The 19977-nt window shown below is 45.3% G+C and overlaps 1 protein-coding gene across 4 annotated transcripts in view; it reads left to right on the top strand.

Moving 5' to 3' along the window:
- The window catches only part of SLC8A3 (solute carrier family 8 member A3), a 214254-nt gene that overhangs the window by 163235 nt on the left and 31042 nt on the right, over nt 1-19977 (top strand). For 2 of the 4 annotated variants that reach the window (XM_050953470.1, XM_050953467.1), the window contains exon 3: nt 7131-7234. In XM_050953470.1, coding sequence (XP_050809427.1) covers nt 7131-7234 — 104 coding nt within the window. Of the gene's footprint in view, nt 1-5096; nt 5204-7130; nt 7235-19977 lie in introns of all 4 variants that reach the window. The other 2 variants (XM_050953468.1, XM_050953466.1) reach the window with 1 other exon arrangement.

Below are 19977 nucleotides of genomic sequence, written 5' to 3'. Positions count from 1 at the left end.
AATGTTCTTTTTTCTATATTACTCTTAAGTGAGGCACTTTTCTGAGTTGTTACCCAACAGGCATGGCTCAGTACTTACGGTATTAATCCTGGTCTGGCTTTTGGCGAGGTGATATCATGGGAACCTTTTGGTTTACTCTATGACATAGCCAGGTCTTTGATGACAGCACTAAGCACTTTGGCCAGGGCATTAGCAGGGTGGTTTGAGTTGCAGCGGCACTTGAGTGCAGGAGTGAATGCTTGTCTTTCTGAAGCACTCTTGAATTTTAAGATGCTGACGTAAATGTCGTGTCTGGTACTTGTGGTAAGTTGGCTGTGTACAGTTTTGATCTATATGCAACCAGGACATTAAGACATTAGCAGAGAGCTGCAAGACCTCAGAGATAGTGGATTGAGCCTCTCATTTTTTTCTTTCATAGAACCATTGGGATTTCCTGAATATTTATGAATTTGTGGTTTACTTACTGAGTTAGAACCTGATCTTCCAGATAATCAGGTCAACATACTCAAGTCCCATCGAAGTCAATGAGAGTTCTGTTGAGGAAGAAATACCTGCATAGTATTTAGAGATAACTAAGTGGTAGCTCCCTAGAAAACGCTGATAACTGACCAGTGACACCAGCTCATTTTCTCATAACAGGAAAGTAAATAATTCCTGTCATCTTGGCTGAGGAATGAAGAAGCATTGGTCCATACCACTGATGAATATTTCCAAAGCCAGCTGACTTTGTTGGTGGAATATATGTTTGGCGCGTAAGCCACTGTCTCTGTTTTATCTCAAGGTTATTATTACTATTACTGAGTGCTGACATTGTGCTTGCACTGGACATATGTAGGTGATTCAGTCCTTGCCCTGAGGAGTTACAATCGAGAGCAGTATGATAATACTTTCCAGTTTTCTAACACTTTCTATCCAAGGGACTGAATGCACATGCAGACATTAATGGAGGAAACTTCCCAACATTCCTGTAAGTGAGGTGTTAACAACATCATTTTACACATGGGGAAACAAAGGCACCTCCCGAGGCCAAGGTTCTGGCTGCTGAGTCGGCCGCGTCAAGGGAGGCCTGTAGAGAGGTCCTGGCCACCTTCTTACCCTCCTCCAGGAACGCATTAAATTCCGGGCTTGAGTCCTGGGGTAGGAGCTCGGAGAACTTGCCCACCTCTGCCCATATATTGTAGTTATACCGGCCCAACAGGGCCTGTTGGTTGGCCACACGGAGTTGCAAGGCCCCAGCTGAGTACACTTTGCGACCCATGAGGTCCATCCACCTAGCCTCCTTGGATTTGGGGGCCGGTGCCTGCTGGCCATGCCGTTCCCTGTCATTGACAGACTGAACAACTAGGGAGGAGGGAGGAGGGTGGACATAGAGGTACTCGTACCACCGAGAGGGTACCATGTACTTTCTTTCCACTCCTTTAGCCATCGGTGGAATGGAGGCTGGAGATTGCCAAAGGTTATCGGCGGTGGACTGAATAGTCTTGATGAATGGGAGGGCTACTCGGGTAGGCGCGTCCGCAGAGAGGATGCTCACTACTGGGTCCTCAACCTCTGGGACCTCCTCCACAGGTAGGTTGATGTTAAGGGCCACTCTGCGGAGGAGGTCCTGGTGGGCCCTGAGGTCTATCGGTGGGGGCCCTGACGCTGAAGACCCAGCCACGGCCTCATCTGGTGAGGAGGATGAGGAGGATACTCTGGGGATGAGGGCATCCTATGTGGTCCCCTGCTCCTGGACCGGTTCCTGCTCCAGTTGACCCGGGGAGTCTGGTGGCAGTTGTTTTTCCGACTCAACCGCGGGGGGGCGGGAAACCGTGGCCTCCGGTACCCGATGTTCTGAGGTGGCAGAACGGGTCTGGGGCAGGGGGCCACCCTGGGTCTGATGGTATGCCCAGGGTGTCCAAAAACCCCACTGTTGAGACCCCACTTCCTGCGGGCGGGGGTCCTGGAACACTCCCAGCGGTACTTCGGGATCCTGGTCCCGGTCGTAGTAGCTACCCGCCTGGGAGGACGCCGACGTGCCTCTGGACGGCCATGGTGGAGCAGCGAAAGTTGGAGCCGAGGTTCCAACAGACCTTACACCTCTGGGTTGTGGTGACCGGCGTCGGTATTGGTGACGGTGCCGAGAGCAAGACCGGGACCTGCGACCGGCTCGGTGCCGGGAGGTCGACCGAGATCTCGAGTCTCTCAGTCTCGACCTGCTTCTGGAGGTGCGGTACCTGCCGCGGTGCCGTGAGCTGGAGCGGTACCGCAAGTACCGGGTTGACGCTCGAGACGTCGACCGGTGCCGGGAGCCTGACCGGTGCCGGGAGCGTGAGCGGTACCGAGGTGATCGGTGCCGGAAGCCTGAACAGTGCCTAGGTGAATGCTGGTGTTGGGAGTTTGACCGGTGCCGCGACCGAGATCGCCTTCGAGAGTGTGAGCGACGTCTCGATGTAAAGCGTCCGCGGGACCGCGATCTGGAGCGGTGCTGGTCTGCTACGCTGACCGACGCTGGTCTGGTCAGGGCCGGTTTGCCCATTGAATGCAGTACCCGCACCGGCGGTGCCGGGGGTAAGGGCGGTGGCGCATCGATGATCGCAATCAGATCCTTCGCTGCGGCAAACGTCTCCGGGGTAGATGGCGAAGCAGGCTCTACCACGGTGGGCACTGGGGAGCCGCCAGGTGCCGGACTCGACGGCCCTCGTGGGGTCGGAGTCAACGGTGCTGGCTTAGACGGTGCTGCGGCAGGCATCGGTGCTGGGTGGTCCGTCTTTGGCTCAGGCTCTGGCTGCGATGTGGATGTTGGCGGGATGATTTGTGCCTTCGCCGTCTTCGACCTCGGGGAGAGGGAGCAGCTTGGAGCCGGTCTCGGCGCCGGCAGAGGCCGGTGCCATGAGTCCTTGGAGGCAGCGCTCGGTGCTGTGGCGGTGCCCTTGCTTACCAGCTGGCTTGTGCTCGGTGCCGAGGGTGGAGGTGTCAGGGCCGCTTCCATAAGGAGCTGTCTTAATCTAATGTCTCGCTCCTTCTTGGTTCTCGGCTTGAAAGACTTGCAAATCGAGCACTTAGCCGATAAGTGTGACTCCCCGAGGCACTTTAAGCAGGAGTCATGGGGGTCTCCAACCGGCATAGGCTTCTGACAAGCCGAGCACTGCTTGAAACCCGATGAGCCGGGCATGAGCTCCGGCTCCAGGTGCGGGGAAGGGGGTGATCCCCGATCCCCTCAAACTATAACTAATAACTACACTATTAACACTAACTAACTAACTGACTATCTAACTATATATATATATATATATATATATATATATATATATATATATATATATATATATATATATATATATATATATATATATATATATACACACAACAATTAACTACAACTACGGTATAACACGATAAGGAGAAAATGAGCTGCTAGGGAGTGTGGAGGTCAGCGAGGCGGCACTCCACAGTTCCAACGACCGAAACGGGCGGTAAGAAGGAACTGAAGGGTGGCCGGGTTGGCTGGGATATATATTGGGCGCCATAGCGGCGCCACTCCAGAGGGCGCCCAGCCGACCCGCCAGGGTTGCTAGGGTAAAAGTTTCTCCGACGAACGTGCACGCGGCGCGCGCACACACCTAACTGGAATGGATATGAGCAATCACTCGAAGAAGAACCCATGATTTCCAGTCCTGTGATTTAACTGCACGGGTTCTCCTTCTTTTCTGCACACAGACACAACAGGTTAGACACATTCAATATACCACGTGATAGTCCAAAATTGAAGAGGTGTCAGAATATTGCAGCGATCATTGTAGGAGGACTGTGCAGAAGAAGTCTGTGCAGAGGAGGGAATTGTTTGGAGGTCAAGTCATTCACAGGCTCAGGACCCATCGTGATGAATTAGCTAGTTGGCTTGCTCTTCAGGGAGAGCTGACCTATGGCTAGAGAAATGTAGGGCATTTGCTGCAAATTTCTTATTTCAGAAATGTTAGGTGGAGACAGTTCCAGAATTTAATTGTAACTGCTGTTCACGGAGCTTGCCTACTGAGGGCTTTCAGTGTCTCTGCAGTGTTTGGAAGCCCTGAAGTGTATACATACACATATTTATAATGTATAAACACATGTGAGCATAGATAATATAAATATAATATATGAATGTCAATGCACACACGAACTGCTTTGCATTAAAAAGTGTGAGAAATTGCACCAGAGTCTGAAAGCATGAGCTCCTTTTACAGTGAGAAAGAAGGGATGTGATTTTATATAGCCCTTACTACCAATCAACAAGAAAAAAAGCAAAGTGCAGGTATAATTTACACCCTGAGGCAATCGAGAGCAACACTAAGTGAAAGCAAAACAACCCAACTGGCTAAGCCTTCAAGGCATGCAGAGGCTGAATTGCTCTGTGTGTGTGTGTGTGTGTGTGTGTGTGTGTGTGTGTGTGTGTGTGTGTGTGTGTGTGTGAGAGAGAGAGAGAGAGAGAGAGAGAGAGACTAGGAGCTAATCCTTCATCTTTATTCAGTGAAGATGCTCATGGAATTCACAAGCGTTTTGCCTGTGTGTCAGAATTTGCCCCAGAGTTAGTCTGCCCAACATACCTTGTGGGAGCCTACAGAGGAGGATTGTCCAGTAGAACTCTGATTAGCCAGATTAATCTACTGTATGCTTAGATTGAGGTGATCTGGGATTAAGTTGCAGTATATTCCTATGTGTACAGGGGGCTGATTTGTTCACTCCTTTTATGGTTTCCTTGTTGGAAGGATGTTTTAGGCCAAATTTTCAGACCTATGAGCAAAAGTTGTGCCAGTGAAGTAAGTGTGTGTGTGTGTGTGTGTGTGTGTGTGTACACACCCACTGAGTAACTGTGTGAGCAAAGTGTGCACTTGTGTGTGTAAATCAGGTGCAAGGCTGAAAGATTAGTTGTCTTGCAGTTACCCACTTTGTTCTGCCAGTATAAATACACAGGAAGGGGAAGTAAATTTCTCTCCAGGGCCACTTTGAGCCTATTCAGTGGGTGAGTAAACTTTGACTGTCTCTAATTTTCCTCTTTGGTTTCTTTTACCCTCTCCCACCCTTGCTTTCCTATCCCCTCCTCCTCCTTATGACACTTATTATTTTTCAATCCACAGCAAAACAGTTCACATCAAGGTAACTGATGATGAGGAGTATGAGAAAAACAAGACTTTCTTCATTGAGCTGATGAGCCCACGCATGGTGGATATGAGTTTACAGAAAGGTGTAGTACTGGTCCTCCAGACTAATGTTAACATTCTTCTTTCCTCTTCTCTTTCTTCTCCTGCCTTCTTTTCTCCTCTGTTTTTTTTTCCTTTTTCTATGATTTCTTTTTGTTTTTCCAACCGCTCTGTCCTTAACACTGCTGTGCACGCACAAACTTGTCACATGGTACCTATGGGGTTTTAGCTGGATGCAGGGGGGCCTTGGGAAGGGGACAAGATAGAGAGACTGTGTGTGTGTGTGTGTGTGTGTGTAAAAGCAAGAGATTAGGATACCATCTCAAAATTGCTGAAATGGCTTGTGGTGGGGTTTTCTACTTCTCCCGTTGGCTGGAAGGATTGGACCTCCACATGCCCACCTGTGCAGCTTCATTGGCAAAACATCTACAGGAAACATACCCAGACTCCTAGAGGAGCTGTCAGCCTGCCTCACACCCATACTAATAAAAATACAAGAGTCAAATCCCCCATGAAAGCAGCACATTAGTTCTCAGAAGTATTTGGCAAAATCTTTTAGCTTTATCACAGACTGACTCAAGGACCAACTGCCATCAGGATAAGGAAAGGGAAGAAAATCAACACCCTGTCTTTGATATTTTTTTTTGAGAGAGAGAAAGAGAAAGATCAAGGCAGCCTTATGCATTGACGTGGTATCAGACATAGTGTTGTGAGCTTGCCAGGGTGAAGAAGGAGCAATGCCAGTCTAGTCTGCAGGGTATTTTAATTTAGGGGACTAGATGTCCCGATTTTATAGAGACAGTCTCGATTTTTGGGTCTTTATTATATATAGACTCCTGTTACACACACACACACGTCCCAATTTCTGGTCACCCTGTTTTAATTCCAGCCGCCCCAGCCCTCTGGGGTATTCTAATACATGTTTTTCTTCCCAAGAGGTGGCAAAGACCTACAGTACTTCTGTGCCCAGGTAAAGCCGAATCTCTCAGTCACTGACCATCCACTTCATGGAGAATAGGCTGCCTGGCCTCACTGGGTATGTCTACACCCAGGGATAAAAAACCTACAGCTGGCCCAGGTTCACTGACTGAGGTTCTTGGACTCAGGCTCTGGGGCTCGAAAATTGCTGTGTAGATGTTCAGGCTCAGGCTGGAGCCCAGTTCTAGGACCCTGCAAGGGTTGGAGGGTCCCAGGCTTGGGCTTGGTAGCAACACAACAATTTTTAGCCCCGCAGCTCATGCCCCAAGAGCCCAGCCTCAGCTGACCCAGGGCAGCCATGGCCATGCTGCAAGGCTTTCATCCCCATGTAGACCTACTCAGTAGGCTAGTGAGTAAAGTTTATTAAACAGTTAGAAAATAACTAGAAACAAGAAACTAAAATATTTGTTGTTTTTAAATAAAAAGGGGGAGGTAAAAAAAAACACCCAGTCCCCTCAAAACCAAATGAGAGCTCCCCCCCTGAATGGACAGCCACCAGCCTCACCCACATCCATGCGTGTATGAATGTATGTATGGATCTCTCTCTCTCCTGCTCCCACTTCCACATCCAACGTCTTATCGGTTATGAGAGGGTGGGAAAAGCAATTGGTCCCTCAACTAAAATGTGTTTGATATCTTTGTGGCTGTTTTGCCCTTGGTTATTTCTGATTGGTCAATGCTCAGTCAGCTGATGAGATATTATTACCATGTGACACTAAACTAAATGTGCTGCAGAAATCACCTCCCACTAACCATCAGCGAGGTCCAACCCTCCCCTCCCCCTTCGCTCCCTTGCCAACCCCCATCTTCCTCCTTTAATACTTTCCCACTCACCCTAAGAGCAACTACTACCGATGCGCCATATCCAACAAACAAAACTCTGCCCAAGGCAGCAGCAGGAATGGACTGCATGTGAGAAACGTGTGGTGCTGCTGCGTCCGCTCCAACCAGCCAACCCACTGTACATGGCTGTCTTTCTTGTTGTCCCTACAGGAAGACCGTAAGGGTTAAAATAGTAGATGAGGAGGAATACGAAAGGCAGGAGACTTTCTTCATTGCCCTTGGTGAACCGAAATGGATGGAACGAGGAATATCAGGTGTGAGATCCTTTTTGAAAACAAACCAAAAGAAACCAAACCCCAAATCCAAAAAAGTAACCCTTTCTTCTCCCTCGCACCCACCTTTTTTTCTCCTCCTCCCCTGTTAGATGAATCAACTTTTATTCTTTTCCTTCCTGTATTCTCGCTCTCACCCTGTTTCGGTGTCATCTCTGCCTTTTAGAGCCTAGCTTATTTCTGATCCTCCTTTTGTGCAATGCTTGGGCCTCAGGCCTTATTAATATCATCAGTTTTGATTGGTTTTATTTTGTTTTGGTGACATCTTTGCTGCTACCCCTTCTCCCCCCTAATGCCGATACTGAAGGGAGTGAAAAAGAACTGAAAAGAATGTAGTGCATGGCTGTTTCTTCAACTCCCCTCTTCAATACTGAATGTCCCAGAGTCCTTCCCTCGTTTGTCCCCAGTCCCTTATGGTGCAGCATTGAATATTGTTGTTGGGTTCCTCTGAATCTTTGCTCACAGCCTGTCCTGTACAGCAGGGGAATCACAGTCACAGTGTTTTGGTTTTACAGTAATAATACTTTGCACTTCTCTAGCATTTTTCATCCAAGAATCTCCAAGCACTTCACAAATATTCAGTCATGGAGCCTCACAACACTTCTGTGAGGTAGGTATGAAGCCTTATTTCCCAGTTTATATGCCTATAAAACGGGGCACAAGGAGATTAAATGACTTGGCCAAAATCACACAGCAAGTGAGTGGGAGAGCTGGAAAAGAACCTAGACTCTGAGTTTCCAGTTTTAACTGCTATACCGTACTTAAAAATACCTGTATCTGTCAGTTTGATGGAACCATCCCAGTCCCATGTGTGCAGTCTGTCTGCATTGCCAAATCACCATACAGTTAAGCACAAGTTTACTAGGGCCTTAAAAGCAAGGGCTGCCAAAAGTTAGTACAAAGGTGATTGGCAGGGCAGCACAGGGGAAGCTTGCACAGTGTCTGTCAGCATCCAGATGTTTTGTATAGCCCCTTGCTTCTGTGTAGTACTCCCTGGGATGAGAAACATCTGTCTGGTGCTTGGACATAACATGATTCTTCCCTTGTTGAAATTCCTTTTGTTTCTTATCCCACTCACGCAACAACTTCCTCTAACCAGGGCACCACCCACCTGTTAACAAATCTCCAAATTAATTTAAATCAGACGTTGTTTAAACCGCTGTGCTGTTATGTCATGACAAAGACCATGTTTCTTCTCTCATTTACTCCAATGTAAATTGAATGTAACTCCATTAAGGACAATGGGGTTAGATGGCGTAAAACAGGTACAAGTGAGGGCAGTGTCAGACCCAGAGGTCTGCTGGACAAATCCTAAAAGGCAGCTGCCTGCCTCTGTCACAGCATAGGAGCACCTATCATCAGCCTCCATTTACCAGCAGGACGTGAGATACAATAGAAGAGGAGGGTGCACTTTTTATTTGTCCATTTGTGAGGATTATCTGCAAATTTCAAAAAAACATGTCCACAGAAGAGGGGGAGATACACACATCTCATTAGCCTCATTAGGGTATAGCCAATGCAAGGCCTCAGCACTTAAAAAGAGAGTTTCAATGTATTTTTACACTGTCACCATCTTAATCCTATGACATTTCAAAAGATTCCATGTACTGTAGAGAGCTCCCACAAGAGGGCACCATTCTGTTGGCTGTGATGAAGAATTAGATTGCACATAATGGATATAGATGCACCAAGCATTGATGTAATGCAAAGTCCCCTACTGACATGTGACAAGGTCAACACAGACACATGCACCTGTGAGGCAGACATGCAGAATCATGCAGAGACACATATATGCACGCCTGCACACATACACGCCCCAATCATGGCTAGAACTCCATTGTGCTGGGCACTATACAAACAGAGAATAAAAAGATGGACCCTGTCCCCAAGGAGGTTAAGTATAGGACAAGACACAACACAGGGATACCGACAGACCAGGGAATACGAGGAAACCGTGAGCCAGTATTGGTCAGCATGATAGGCTACACCCTCCCTGCCTAACTGTTGTCAAGAAAAATGAGAGTCTTGAGGAATTTGAAAGAGGATAATGAACTAGTTATGCTGATGTTTACAGGGAGCTTCTCCGAAGTCTGAGGGACAGCATTGGCAAAAGCACAGGATATCCTTCTTTGCAAATGTAACCAGTGGATGATACAGCCTGGCGTCAGGGGCTGGTTGGAGATGGGAGTCGTCATCTCAATAGATAGGGTGCGGATAGGCCATGAAGGGTTTGAAAGCACCCACATACTTATGAAAATACGCAAACATAAACACACATATGTGCGTGCAGATACACACCGCCACAAAGAGAAGCACACAGACATGTGCATGTACATGCTAACACATTCAGGCATGCACATTTTTGCAAATGTGCACATACATACAGGCATATGCACACATACGGAGAGAAAATGCAATGGTGATGGGTGTAATATAAAACCTGGATAGGCAGATGTGGGGATGCGCAAACCTAACCACATATATGTGGGCACATGCTGGCATATGCAAATATGTAGATGCTCCATGCAGTTACACATCCAAACATGTGCTTACGGAGACCACCTCAAAGATGTGCATGCACACACACGAACATGCATGTAGATACCATTAATATTAAAGTCAGTCAGTATAACAATCACTATTGTCATCACGTAGCCTAGGCCTTAATGACTCACAAGGCCACTGAGAGAAACAGATTCAGCCACTCTTGGCAGGCCCAGGTAAAGTTGTTTTCGATGAGGAGTTTCTGTTTGTATATTCTGCTGGCATATTTGTACCTAGCACACAGGATGTGGTTTTCTTCAGTGTGTGCCCTTGTGGTTGGTGCCCTCCATTTAGCTCTGTTGCATGCAGGCTGGTCCCAGCATGCTGTCAGACTATGTCACACTTCTAGATTGTCCTTCAAAGTGCCTTCTGAGCATTACTTCTGGCCTCTGTGTGAACGCGAGCATGTCCCTTGACTTAGCAGACTAGAAAGTAATCTTTTAGATAATTGCCAGTCAGACTCTCTAGTGCCAGAACCAGCACATTTCAGTTGTGCTTTCATGATCCTAGCTTCAATGCCAGTGTTTTGGGCTCACCCAGATGCCTTGTTATCCGGCCAGTTAATCTTAAGAATTAAGTAATAGGCAGCACTAATGAAATGCATCCAATGGCTAAGGTGGTTTCAATACATTGTCCACATTTCATAGCCAGAAAGCAGACGATAGAGTATCAGTTGGCACATAGGTGCATAAGACAAGCATTTACATGCTTAAGTGAAGACCCCAGGGCAGGATTTGGATATCTTAATTTGGATCTCGATCTTGGTTTGATGCCTTGTGCCACTGAAATTCCAAACTCTGTCGTTGAGCAAGCCCAAGTTGCTGCTAGCTATATGAATTCAGCAATTTACCATAGACCCATAACTGAAGGGATGTTACCCAAGACAACGATACAGGACACAATGTTCAGCAGAGTATAGTCAATCTAGACTTTTGGCTAAACTCTCCTACATACATACCAATAGACAGCACCAGTGAAGAATATATATCTATATACTATTGACTAGAGCTAAGGCTTATGCTGAAGAAGTCTTGGCCCATTGATTGGGATCCCGACTCATACTGGAATATGTACCTTTGCAGGCTCACGCTCAGAGCTTGGTATCTATATTACAATCTTTGTGAGGCACTGAGGCACAGACTCATGAAATCTATCCCATCCCTCATCCCACACATGCTTTTTGCTCCTTTCTCTTGTTGCACTAATGCCAGAGAGCAGGCCCAGCTCCCATCAGTTTACCTGTATCTATCACAATACTATTGTGAGACTGTAGAAGGCATCTGTCTATCCACCTGCCCATCTCCTATTCTCTACCCACCCCATCCCCAAAAATAAACTAACATGGGGAATGGCCACTGTGGCTGCAGCTACTTTAACTCACTCTGTACTTTGATGGAGCTCTTCTGGCAAGTACCAGTGTTCAGCTGGAACTGTAGGGACTTAAGAATTGCAATGCCAGGTCAGACTGGTCATCCAGCTAGGCCAGGAACCTGTTGCCAAGAATGCCCAGTATGAGGGCTGGTTGAAACTTTTTTTTTTAAGCAGAAAAACTGGTTTTTGACTAAATGAAATTGTTCATGGAAAATGTCTGATTTCCTTGGAATTTTATTTATCATATTTATTATTTCATTGGAAACCCCAGAACCCTGAAGGAGGACATTTTTGGGGTTTCAGTTGAAAATTTTCCAGTTTTATGATGAAAATCCATGGAAAGAGAGACATTTTCTGGCCAGCTCTAGCCTGTACTAGATATCTCAGAGGCAGGTGCAAAGATTTGTGTCATGGATGACTATGGAACATCCTTCCCCTAGCTGGTGGATGTTTTCATTATCCATATAAATATCTAATACAGCTTTTTCCACTAAATAATTTTGTGTCACCTGCAACGTTTGCCCCTTCTCTGCTCAGTCCCTTTTCCTGATCATTAGTAAATATATTAAACGGCCTCAGTACTGGTATGGAACCTTGTGGCACCTAATGGTTAACCTTTTTGCCCTGACGGAAATAGACTGATTATTCCTATTCTTTGTTTCCTGTCCCTTAGGCAGTTTCTGATCCATGATAAACTTTATTTTGCACCCCAGAGCTACTTAGTTTCTTGAATAACCTCTTGTGAGGGACTTTTTCAAAGACTTTCTGAAAGTCCAAATAATTATATCATGTAACTCTCCTTTCTCAACTATTTTGTCAATATGCTCAGGGAATTCAAATAGATTAGAACAGATTTAGTGTTGGTATCTTGCCAACGTCTGATAGCAGTTCAGTAGGGGCATATCAACATGCAAGGGGTACCAATAAAAGTAACCCTCACTTCAGTTTGGTAGCGTTGAAGTGGATAAGCAGAAAACTAATAGGAAACGTGAATTTCCTGCCCAGCAAGTAAGGCCAGGGAGGGTGGTGGGGAGCAGGGATGTTGATTCTCTCCATTCTGCCACCTGCCCCCAAGATTTCCTGCTCTTGTCTCCCTCTTCTTTACCAAGAAGCTAACTAATGGATTCTCATGGCTGCATCTGTTCCTCTTATTTGCAGTGACAGGGACCAAATCCCTGTCAACTGAGCATAGCAGGACTTAGAAGCCTCCCAGCATGTGAGCCACCTGCCTGGCCAGCCTTCTGTCAGTACCTTTCGAGTGTCTCTCTTCATTAAAAGGTGACATTTTTGGTTTCATTGTTACTCTCCTGGTGGTTCAGGTGTCACAATAGCTCACAATTCAGACCTAGGTATTTTGCTACTCAGAGCCCTGCAGTGCCAGAGAGGTCCAGGCTGTCTGTATTCTGGTCACACATCAGCCTTGACAATTTTTGTGCACTCCAGAATTACAGGAGCAGAGCTTGGTTTCCTTTTTCTGGGAGCCAATCCCCACCTTTTGCTTAATCTGTGGTTAACCCCAGAGTGCTACGCAGAGAACAGCGTTGGAGCTGTGAACAACTGCAGATGAGATACCACTTTAGATGATTCTATTTGATGTTGCATAAGCATGAGGATCATGCTTGGAAAATTACAATTCATGCGGGTAATTGAGAGCCCTACTTGGGACAATTCACTTCACAGCAGATTGGCGAAAGATTTAACTTCAGGGATAGTGGGTGAATGCTGATTTTGGACTATTCCACTTTACAGAGGGGTGAGAATCCTTCATGGAAACTTCATGAAGAGTTGATTCCTGCACGATATGTTTTCACAGCAATTTGAAACTCAGAATCCCTCTTAGGAGATTCTTCTTCATGGGCAGTGGTTTTGGAACCATATTCCACCTTTCCTGGTGTAACTCACACAGCTTCTGGGTATGGTGTTCTGTCCCATCTAGTGGCACCAAGACCACTTAGAGAGAGAGATTAATGAATTTGCTCTACAGCCTTAGCTAACAGCCAGTTGGCTTTTAGCTCATGCAGTAGAGGCTCATGCACTAAGCTCCAGAGGCCCCAGCTTCATTCCTGCCCGCCGATGACCAGGGTCTGTTGGTGTTGCACTAGCAAGTAGCAGGTGGGATGACGTGTCTCTTGCAGGGATCCGTTTAACAGTAGATAGGCCAAGCATGGAAGACTTCACTTCACAGAGGGAACTTGTGGCCGAGAGTCATCGTTGGAAGGTTCTGTTTCATGACCAGTGGATGGGAATAGCTCTAGGAAATTTAAATTTCTTTTTCCAAACTGTCCTCTGTACCCCATCAAAAATTTACCTTGTGGGATTATAATTTCGCCCTGCAATATACTGACCAAATTTGTTGCGGCAAGTCTTCCAATGAAGGGAGTGGATCTGATTTTTCTCCCTTTAAGTCAGGGAGTTTTGCTATTGACTTTAGTGGGAGCCGAATTAGGCCTAATGCAGTAACATTTCTGACTTGTTTAACTTGCTCAAGAACATGTTTAGTTCTTTATGCTGCTTTAAGGAAAGGGCACACTCCTGCTTCCAGTTTCATAGACACCTTCGTATGGAAAATCATTAACCCACAGGCACACAGAGAGCTCACTACTACTGAAGTTCAGCCTCTTAAAGTTCCTCTGTCTTCTCAAGAGTTACAGTAGATTGCACAGAGATGCTAGCTTCTAGCAATTTGATGTGTTTTGTCACTGAGCTCCTTTCAGGTCCGGTATGATCCTGACAGTGCTGCTCTCACTTCTTGTTGCTGCCAGTGACTATTATTGTTGTGCAAACCTGAGTCTCATCAAGACTCCATTGCTGCTTCCCTCCTTGCATCACTTTTCCTCTATGGACATCCTGCATCTAACCGTCCAAGGGTACCCTTTCTCTTTAGAGGCTCTCCAGGAATAGAAATTAGAAAACATTTAGGCCATGTCTACATGAGCTCTTATGTGGGCAAAACTTCCGTTGCTCAGGGGTGTGAAAAAACACCTCCCTGAGCGACATAAATTTTGCTGGCTTAAGCGTTTGTGTGCACAGTGCTATGTCTCCCGCCGACACAACTACGGCCGCTCATTGAGTTGGTTTTATTATGTCAACGGGAGAGCTCTCTGCCAGTGGCATAATGCGGCTACACAAGCGCTCTTACAGCAGCGCAGCTGTGCCACCATAAGTTAAAAGTGTAGACATGGCCTTATGTTAGGGCTGGCCACACTACACTATACATTGGAGCAGCTGCATCGCTGTAGCATGGATGGTGAAAACACTCTGTGCCGATGGGAGAGCGCTCTCCTGTAGGCATAATTACTCCACTTCCATGAGAGGCAGAAGCTACATTGCGCTGGTGTGGACAGTGCTTAAGTCACTGTAACTTGTATTGCTCGTTGGGGTGTCTTTTTCACACCCTTGAGCAACATAAGTTAGATTGACTGAAGCGGTCGTGTAGACCTGCCCTTAATATTGTTTACAGAATAAAATGTAGGGCCAATTCTATGGTGAAGTAAGCAGTGATGAAAATGACATGGTGGGTTGGAAATGGATGCAATACACATTTTGCACAATGCCAGATTGGTATAAATTACATTATTAGTTCTACCCATTTTCTGATCTACTCTCATCCTGGGCCAGAGTCACTCTGGGAGCAACCTTCATTGATCTCAGTGGAGTTACACCAAGGAGAATGTTGGCTAATGATGTGTCACCTGCACAGTAGCATTTGGCCCATGAGCTTCATATTATATAAAAACCACAAACATTATAGATATTAGATACTGGCCTGGGCTGCGAAGTTCAGATACCAGTTACCAGATCCTAGAAAAAAGCAAGTGTTCAGACCTGGGACTTTGGTTCAGCCTATTATACAAACAAGCCAACAAAACCAGCTCAGGGGGTCTGGGATCCAGGGTTTTGATTTAGACCCAGGCCAAATATAGCATCATGCAACAGCGAAATGAAGGCAAGTTCAGTAAATAGGAAAGCAAAGCTGCCCTGGAAAAGGATTTGTATCAGAAAAGTTGTTCTTGCATATCTCGGACATGACACCATGCTCGTCTGCACTCCAGCCAGACTCTCCTTCAACTGATTGGATTCTCACTGGCCGTTACCTCTCTGCCTGGAAGCAAACCAAGCAAACATCAAAGACAATTTACCCTGGATTTGTTGTGATGATTTTATAGTTGCCAAGTGCCCCTTTTGGAATCTTAGGTTACTCTGGAGTTCCAAGCCTTAAAGGACCAGCTCCTTCTTGTTTCTGATACAGTGTTTGGTACTTTGCAAGTGATCATGTGAAACATTTCGTACTAACAGAGTAGTTCTTGCAGCTTAATTAGCGGTATATGCAGAGGCCGGACATAAATAAGAAGGAAAACATTGTGTGTTAAATTCATCCCTAGGGTATTCTACTGGAGCTCTGGAGATTATACTAGGGATTAGTTATTTTAGCTTTATACACCTTCTATCTACTCCTTCATTTTATAACTGAAAATGGAATCCCCTGCCCTGCCTTCTCTGTCACAATCTGGAAAAGGATATATTGAAGACATAGATTCATGTCTCCTGGGAATTCAGCAGGAAGCAAAATTAATGCTACCTGCTTTGTCTGCCGTATCATGTGTTCATCTCATCTCACATCCTGCAATGTTTAGGCAAGGGATACATGGGATTGCTATTATAGTGTAAAAGCCGAGTCTTTTAGTGGCTTCCTATAGTAACATGCTTGTCAGGCACCTAAAATACCCTAGACACTAATAACAATGACACACTCCAGGAGTGAGGTGCATTGGCTTGACTGTGTCATGACCAGTGACCGGAAGAGCAGAGGGCACTGCAAATCAGAAATGAGGTGCACTAGCAGAGGTGTGTGAGAGCCCCAGATCAAAAAGCAGAGGGATGCTTCAGATGAGCATTGGTGTGTATTTGCAGAGGGGCAGAGGGATCCAGGACTGAACTGGCAGGGGATGTTACAGGTCAGGACTAAAGTACATTAGCTGGTCCATGTGCAAGAAGGAAGCTACTGTCTGTGAAATCATGTTCTTGCTTCTGTGAACTATATTCACTCAGAAAGATAAAGCAATCCCGTGGCTTCCTGTTCTGTATTCTTGATGTTCCATTCATTGTTTTAGAGGCTTCTTCAAATATTCATGTATCATATCATATCATAACTGAAAAAGAGAAAAACACTTCTTTTGCAGGCTCAAAAGCAAATGAAAAGTATAAACTCAAATCCCAGAGCACCAGAATATGATAATAGCTTTATGAAACATGAAAACTGGCAATGTTTTTATAATCATTGTCGCTTAGGGGCGAGTAATATTTCACTATTAGATTAATTTTGAACACTGACTCTACACACCAAAATAATGTTTCTACTTGTGTGAAGAAATTGAATTACATTTGTCAGTGCTGTGCAGAGGTCCAGAACTGTACCAGAGCAGGGGTGCTGCGGTTGGCATTGAAGTGCATTCAACTGAAGCTGTGTGGAGACTCAAGGTTAGAAATGAACAGAGTGTTGTAGGTCAAGGTTGAGGAATAGTGCCAAGGCTGTGTGGCGGTCTCAATCCAGAAAGCAGGAGGTGCTGCGTATCAAAATGGAGATGAGTTTGCAGAGCTCAGGCCCCTGTTGTTACCTGGGGTTTCTGTACCCAAAGCTCTTGGTAACTTTTGCTCTTGGTGAGGTGGTCGCAGGAAATAAATCAATGGTGACGAGGCCGTCTGACTGATAGGTGGCTGGCATAAACAGCACAGTACAAGAGCGCTTTCACTTAAAGCTTTACTTTATTTAGTCTCCAGTACTTACACACGTCCGCAACTGATTAGTAAAACACCCCCAAAAATCCCAAATTCATATTTACCAGGGATCTTGACGAGGTCTCGAGTAGATAACGGCAAATGTCCAGTGTCCAGCCTTCCATCTGCAGGGGAACTTGAGCGGTGGCCAAGCCTCCTAGTGTCCAAGTTGCTCAAGTGTCTGAGCTGAGATTTCTTCCTCTTTTTATACCCAGTTTGTTAGTATTGCATAGTTTGTTCATCAAAAACAGCTGCTGAGCAGAAGCTAAGTGAAGTGTGGAGATTTCCAGCCTATAGTTTCTATTAGTTAACCAGCTGTATAGCAATAGTTAACAGTTGGCAGACTTTCCATCTTGCAAAACTGCATGCTTTGGAAAAACAGCTCAAGTCAGGAGGGCACAGGGTCATGTTTACTCCTCAAGGTCACTCACTTTCCCCTCCCCCCCGGTCTGATAGTTGTGCTAAGGTCAGAAAGGCCTCCTTTTAGCTGCTTTCAGCAATAAGCATAACAACTGGTTTTCCAGCTGCTGGCAATGGTTTAATCATGTTCCTGGGCTCTGGACTACTAAAAATCTGCTCGTACTCTGTGTTTCCCCACAGTTCTGCAGCCGTGAAATCTGTCACAGCATCCACTCTTGTTAGGGAATGAGAATCCAGAATCTAACCATTCGTTTTAAGAACATTTGAAGTAATTGGAACTGGATCTGTTCATAGCAGTTAAGGTTCAAGCCCTATATTTCTAATTCTTAAGGTTTCAGAGAAAACTTCCAAACATGAACCAGCTTTCAGCAACCTAATCAAGCCCACTTGAAACTGCAAACATCCTGAAATAGTAGCTCTAAAATATGTCGGTGTCTCCTATTAATCTCAATTGGAAGTTAGCTCTGAAACATAACAATAACAAAGTACATGTGGATATTGACATCCAGCTATTATGCATGCCCCACAATCCCAAACAACCTCCCAGCGTGCCAGAGATGCAAACTGTGCCCTACATAATTTCCTAAACCTCTGACACCTTTTACAATCTGCAATTACTATCTGCAGACATGCAGTGATTTTTGCAGCCGTGTTGGTCCCAGGATATTAGAGAGACAAGGTGAGTGAGGTAATATTTTTTGTTAGACCAATTTCTAAACAATCTCTTCCATCTTGCATTTAGCTTTGATGCGCAGAGTACATCTCCCAGACCTGAAGGAAGAGCTCTGTGTGGCTCAAAATTTTTTTGTCTGTCTCTGTTGGTCCAATAAAAGATATAACCTCACCCACCTTGTCTCTTGAATATGTGCAGATACACATTGTTAATACCAAAAAATCTGTGGCACACTGAAAATTTCAGAGTAGTGTAAAATAAATTGAATTTAATATTAAGCCAATAACACCAGGGTTACTGTACCAATTTTATTATTAATGTTCATATTTAATTCAGTTAAAATCTCCATTTCTGAATGTTCCTGAAGCTACTGCACAATTTCTAGTCCACCTCCTTGAAATGTCATAGGAACTAGGAGGTCTTGCAGTAGAAGTTAGGTCCAGTTTGCCAGTTTACATGGAGTTTTGCCAGAACTGTATATAGGCCCCAGGACTGGAACAGACAGAGGAGTTGCATTTTAGGAGTGAGTTGGAATGTAAGAGCTATAGGGTAAAGACCTCAAACTTCATATCTACACCATACCTGGCTTTGGCTAGTCGTATCAGTTTTTCCCTTTCCTGAGTGAATTCTCAAAAATATTTAATCATTCAAATAGTTATTTGGGGGCCTCAGGTAATCATTCTCCTTTTAGGATCTAGTGAGAATAGACTCTGAAAACCCATAGAAGGCTTTAAATGTAGAGTCGTGAGTCTACTCAGACTCCTTTCACTGCTGACCTTCTGACACATCTGCTGTGCTGCTGACATTCCATGGGTGTTCCTTTGAAATCAGTGCAGTATTAGGACATACCTCATACATTACACCACACACCAGGTGTCTAGTACATTTAGGAGAACCGCAGATGCATTCTTACCTACTGTGTTCTGCTGGAATGGCCCTGCTATTTTCAGTAGAAGCACATCAGAGAACACAAACACTTATAGACACAAAAGGACAATGCCAGACCCCAGGCTGACTGTGTGATCATGTATAGTGCCACTGATGTTTTCATGTTAGCACCAAATCATATGGCTGATACTTCCTTTTCAGACACCACTGAAACTTGAATCAAAAAAATGTGCTTGGGAGTATTGTCTAGTAGTAGTAGTAAGGGACTGAGACTCAAAACTCATGGTTCTTTTTCCCAGCTTTGAAAATCAACCCACAATTTAGCTGGGTAAGTTCAAATGTTCACCGTAACCTTTCTTTGCCTCCGTTTCGCCATCTGTAAAATGGAGATGCTAATACTGATTAGTTGTCTGTACAGTGTTGTGAGATTCTTGAACTGAAAAAGCTATAGTAATAGGTAATGAGAGCATTATCATTATTTAACCAAATCTTCATATCATCACAATCCAATCTTGAGAGGCCAGTTGGACGGTTTTCTGTTTGAATGATGGGTGGAGGGCAAACTTCAGTGATGGAACGAGGGCTCAGTTCCTATTCAAAGGAGGTTTGCTATTTTCAGCCAGTATAAAGCATTTTATCAAGATCTTGGTAAGATTAGTTTGGAGCTGATTTGTTTGAGTATTGGCCACAGTTTTCTAGGGATAAAACCTAGAAGGGATCCAGTTGAATCTTTCTTTGTGACAACTATGGAGACTAAGGAGATAGGGGAGGTGAAGGTGGTGTCAGGTAATCACAATCAGTGACAACAGGAGGACCATACTGAGCATTTTTGGAACGGGGGAGACTATTCTCTCCTTTCTTATCGCCTCGTCCTACACTCTAGTATTTCAGCCTGTACTAATCTTGCAGGACCAAATAACTGCATTTGCAGTGCATGGTTGGAATGCAGTAGCATCCTTGTGTGGTGGGGTAGACCGTGCGGCACATGTCAGTGCAATAGCATCATGCGTAGGTGCAACTGGAAGCCAAGAGACCTGTGAAGACTCAACATGGT

Source organism: Gopherus flavomarginatus, chromosome 5 (genome assembly GCF_025201925.1).
Source record: "Gopherus flavomarginatus isolate rGopFla2 chromosome 5, rGopFla2.mat.asm, whole genome shotgun sequence".
Taxonomy (NCBI): Eukaryota; Metazoa; Chordata; order Testudines; family Testudinidae; genus Gopherus; species Gopherus flavomarginatus.
This window is presented reverse-complemented; position numbering and strand designations above follow the sequence as displayed.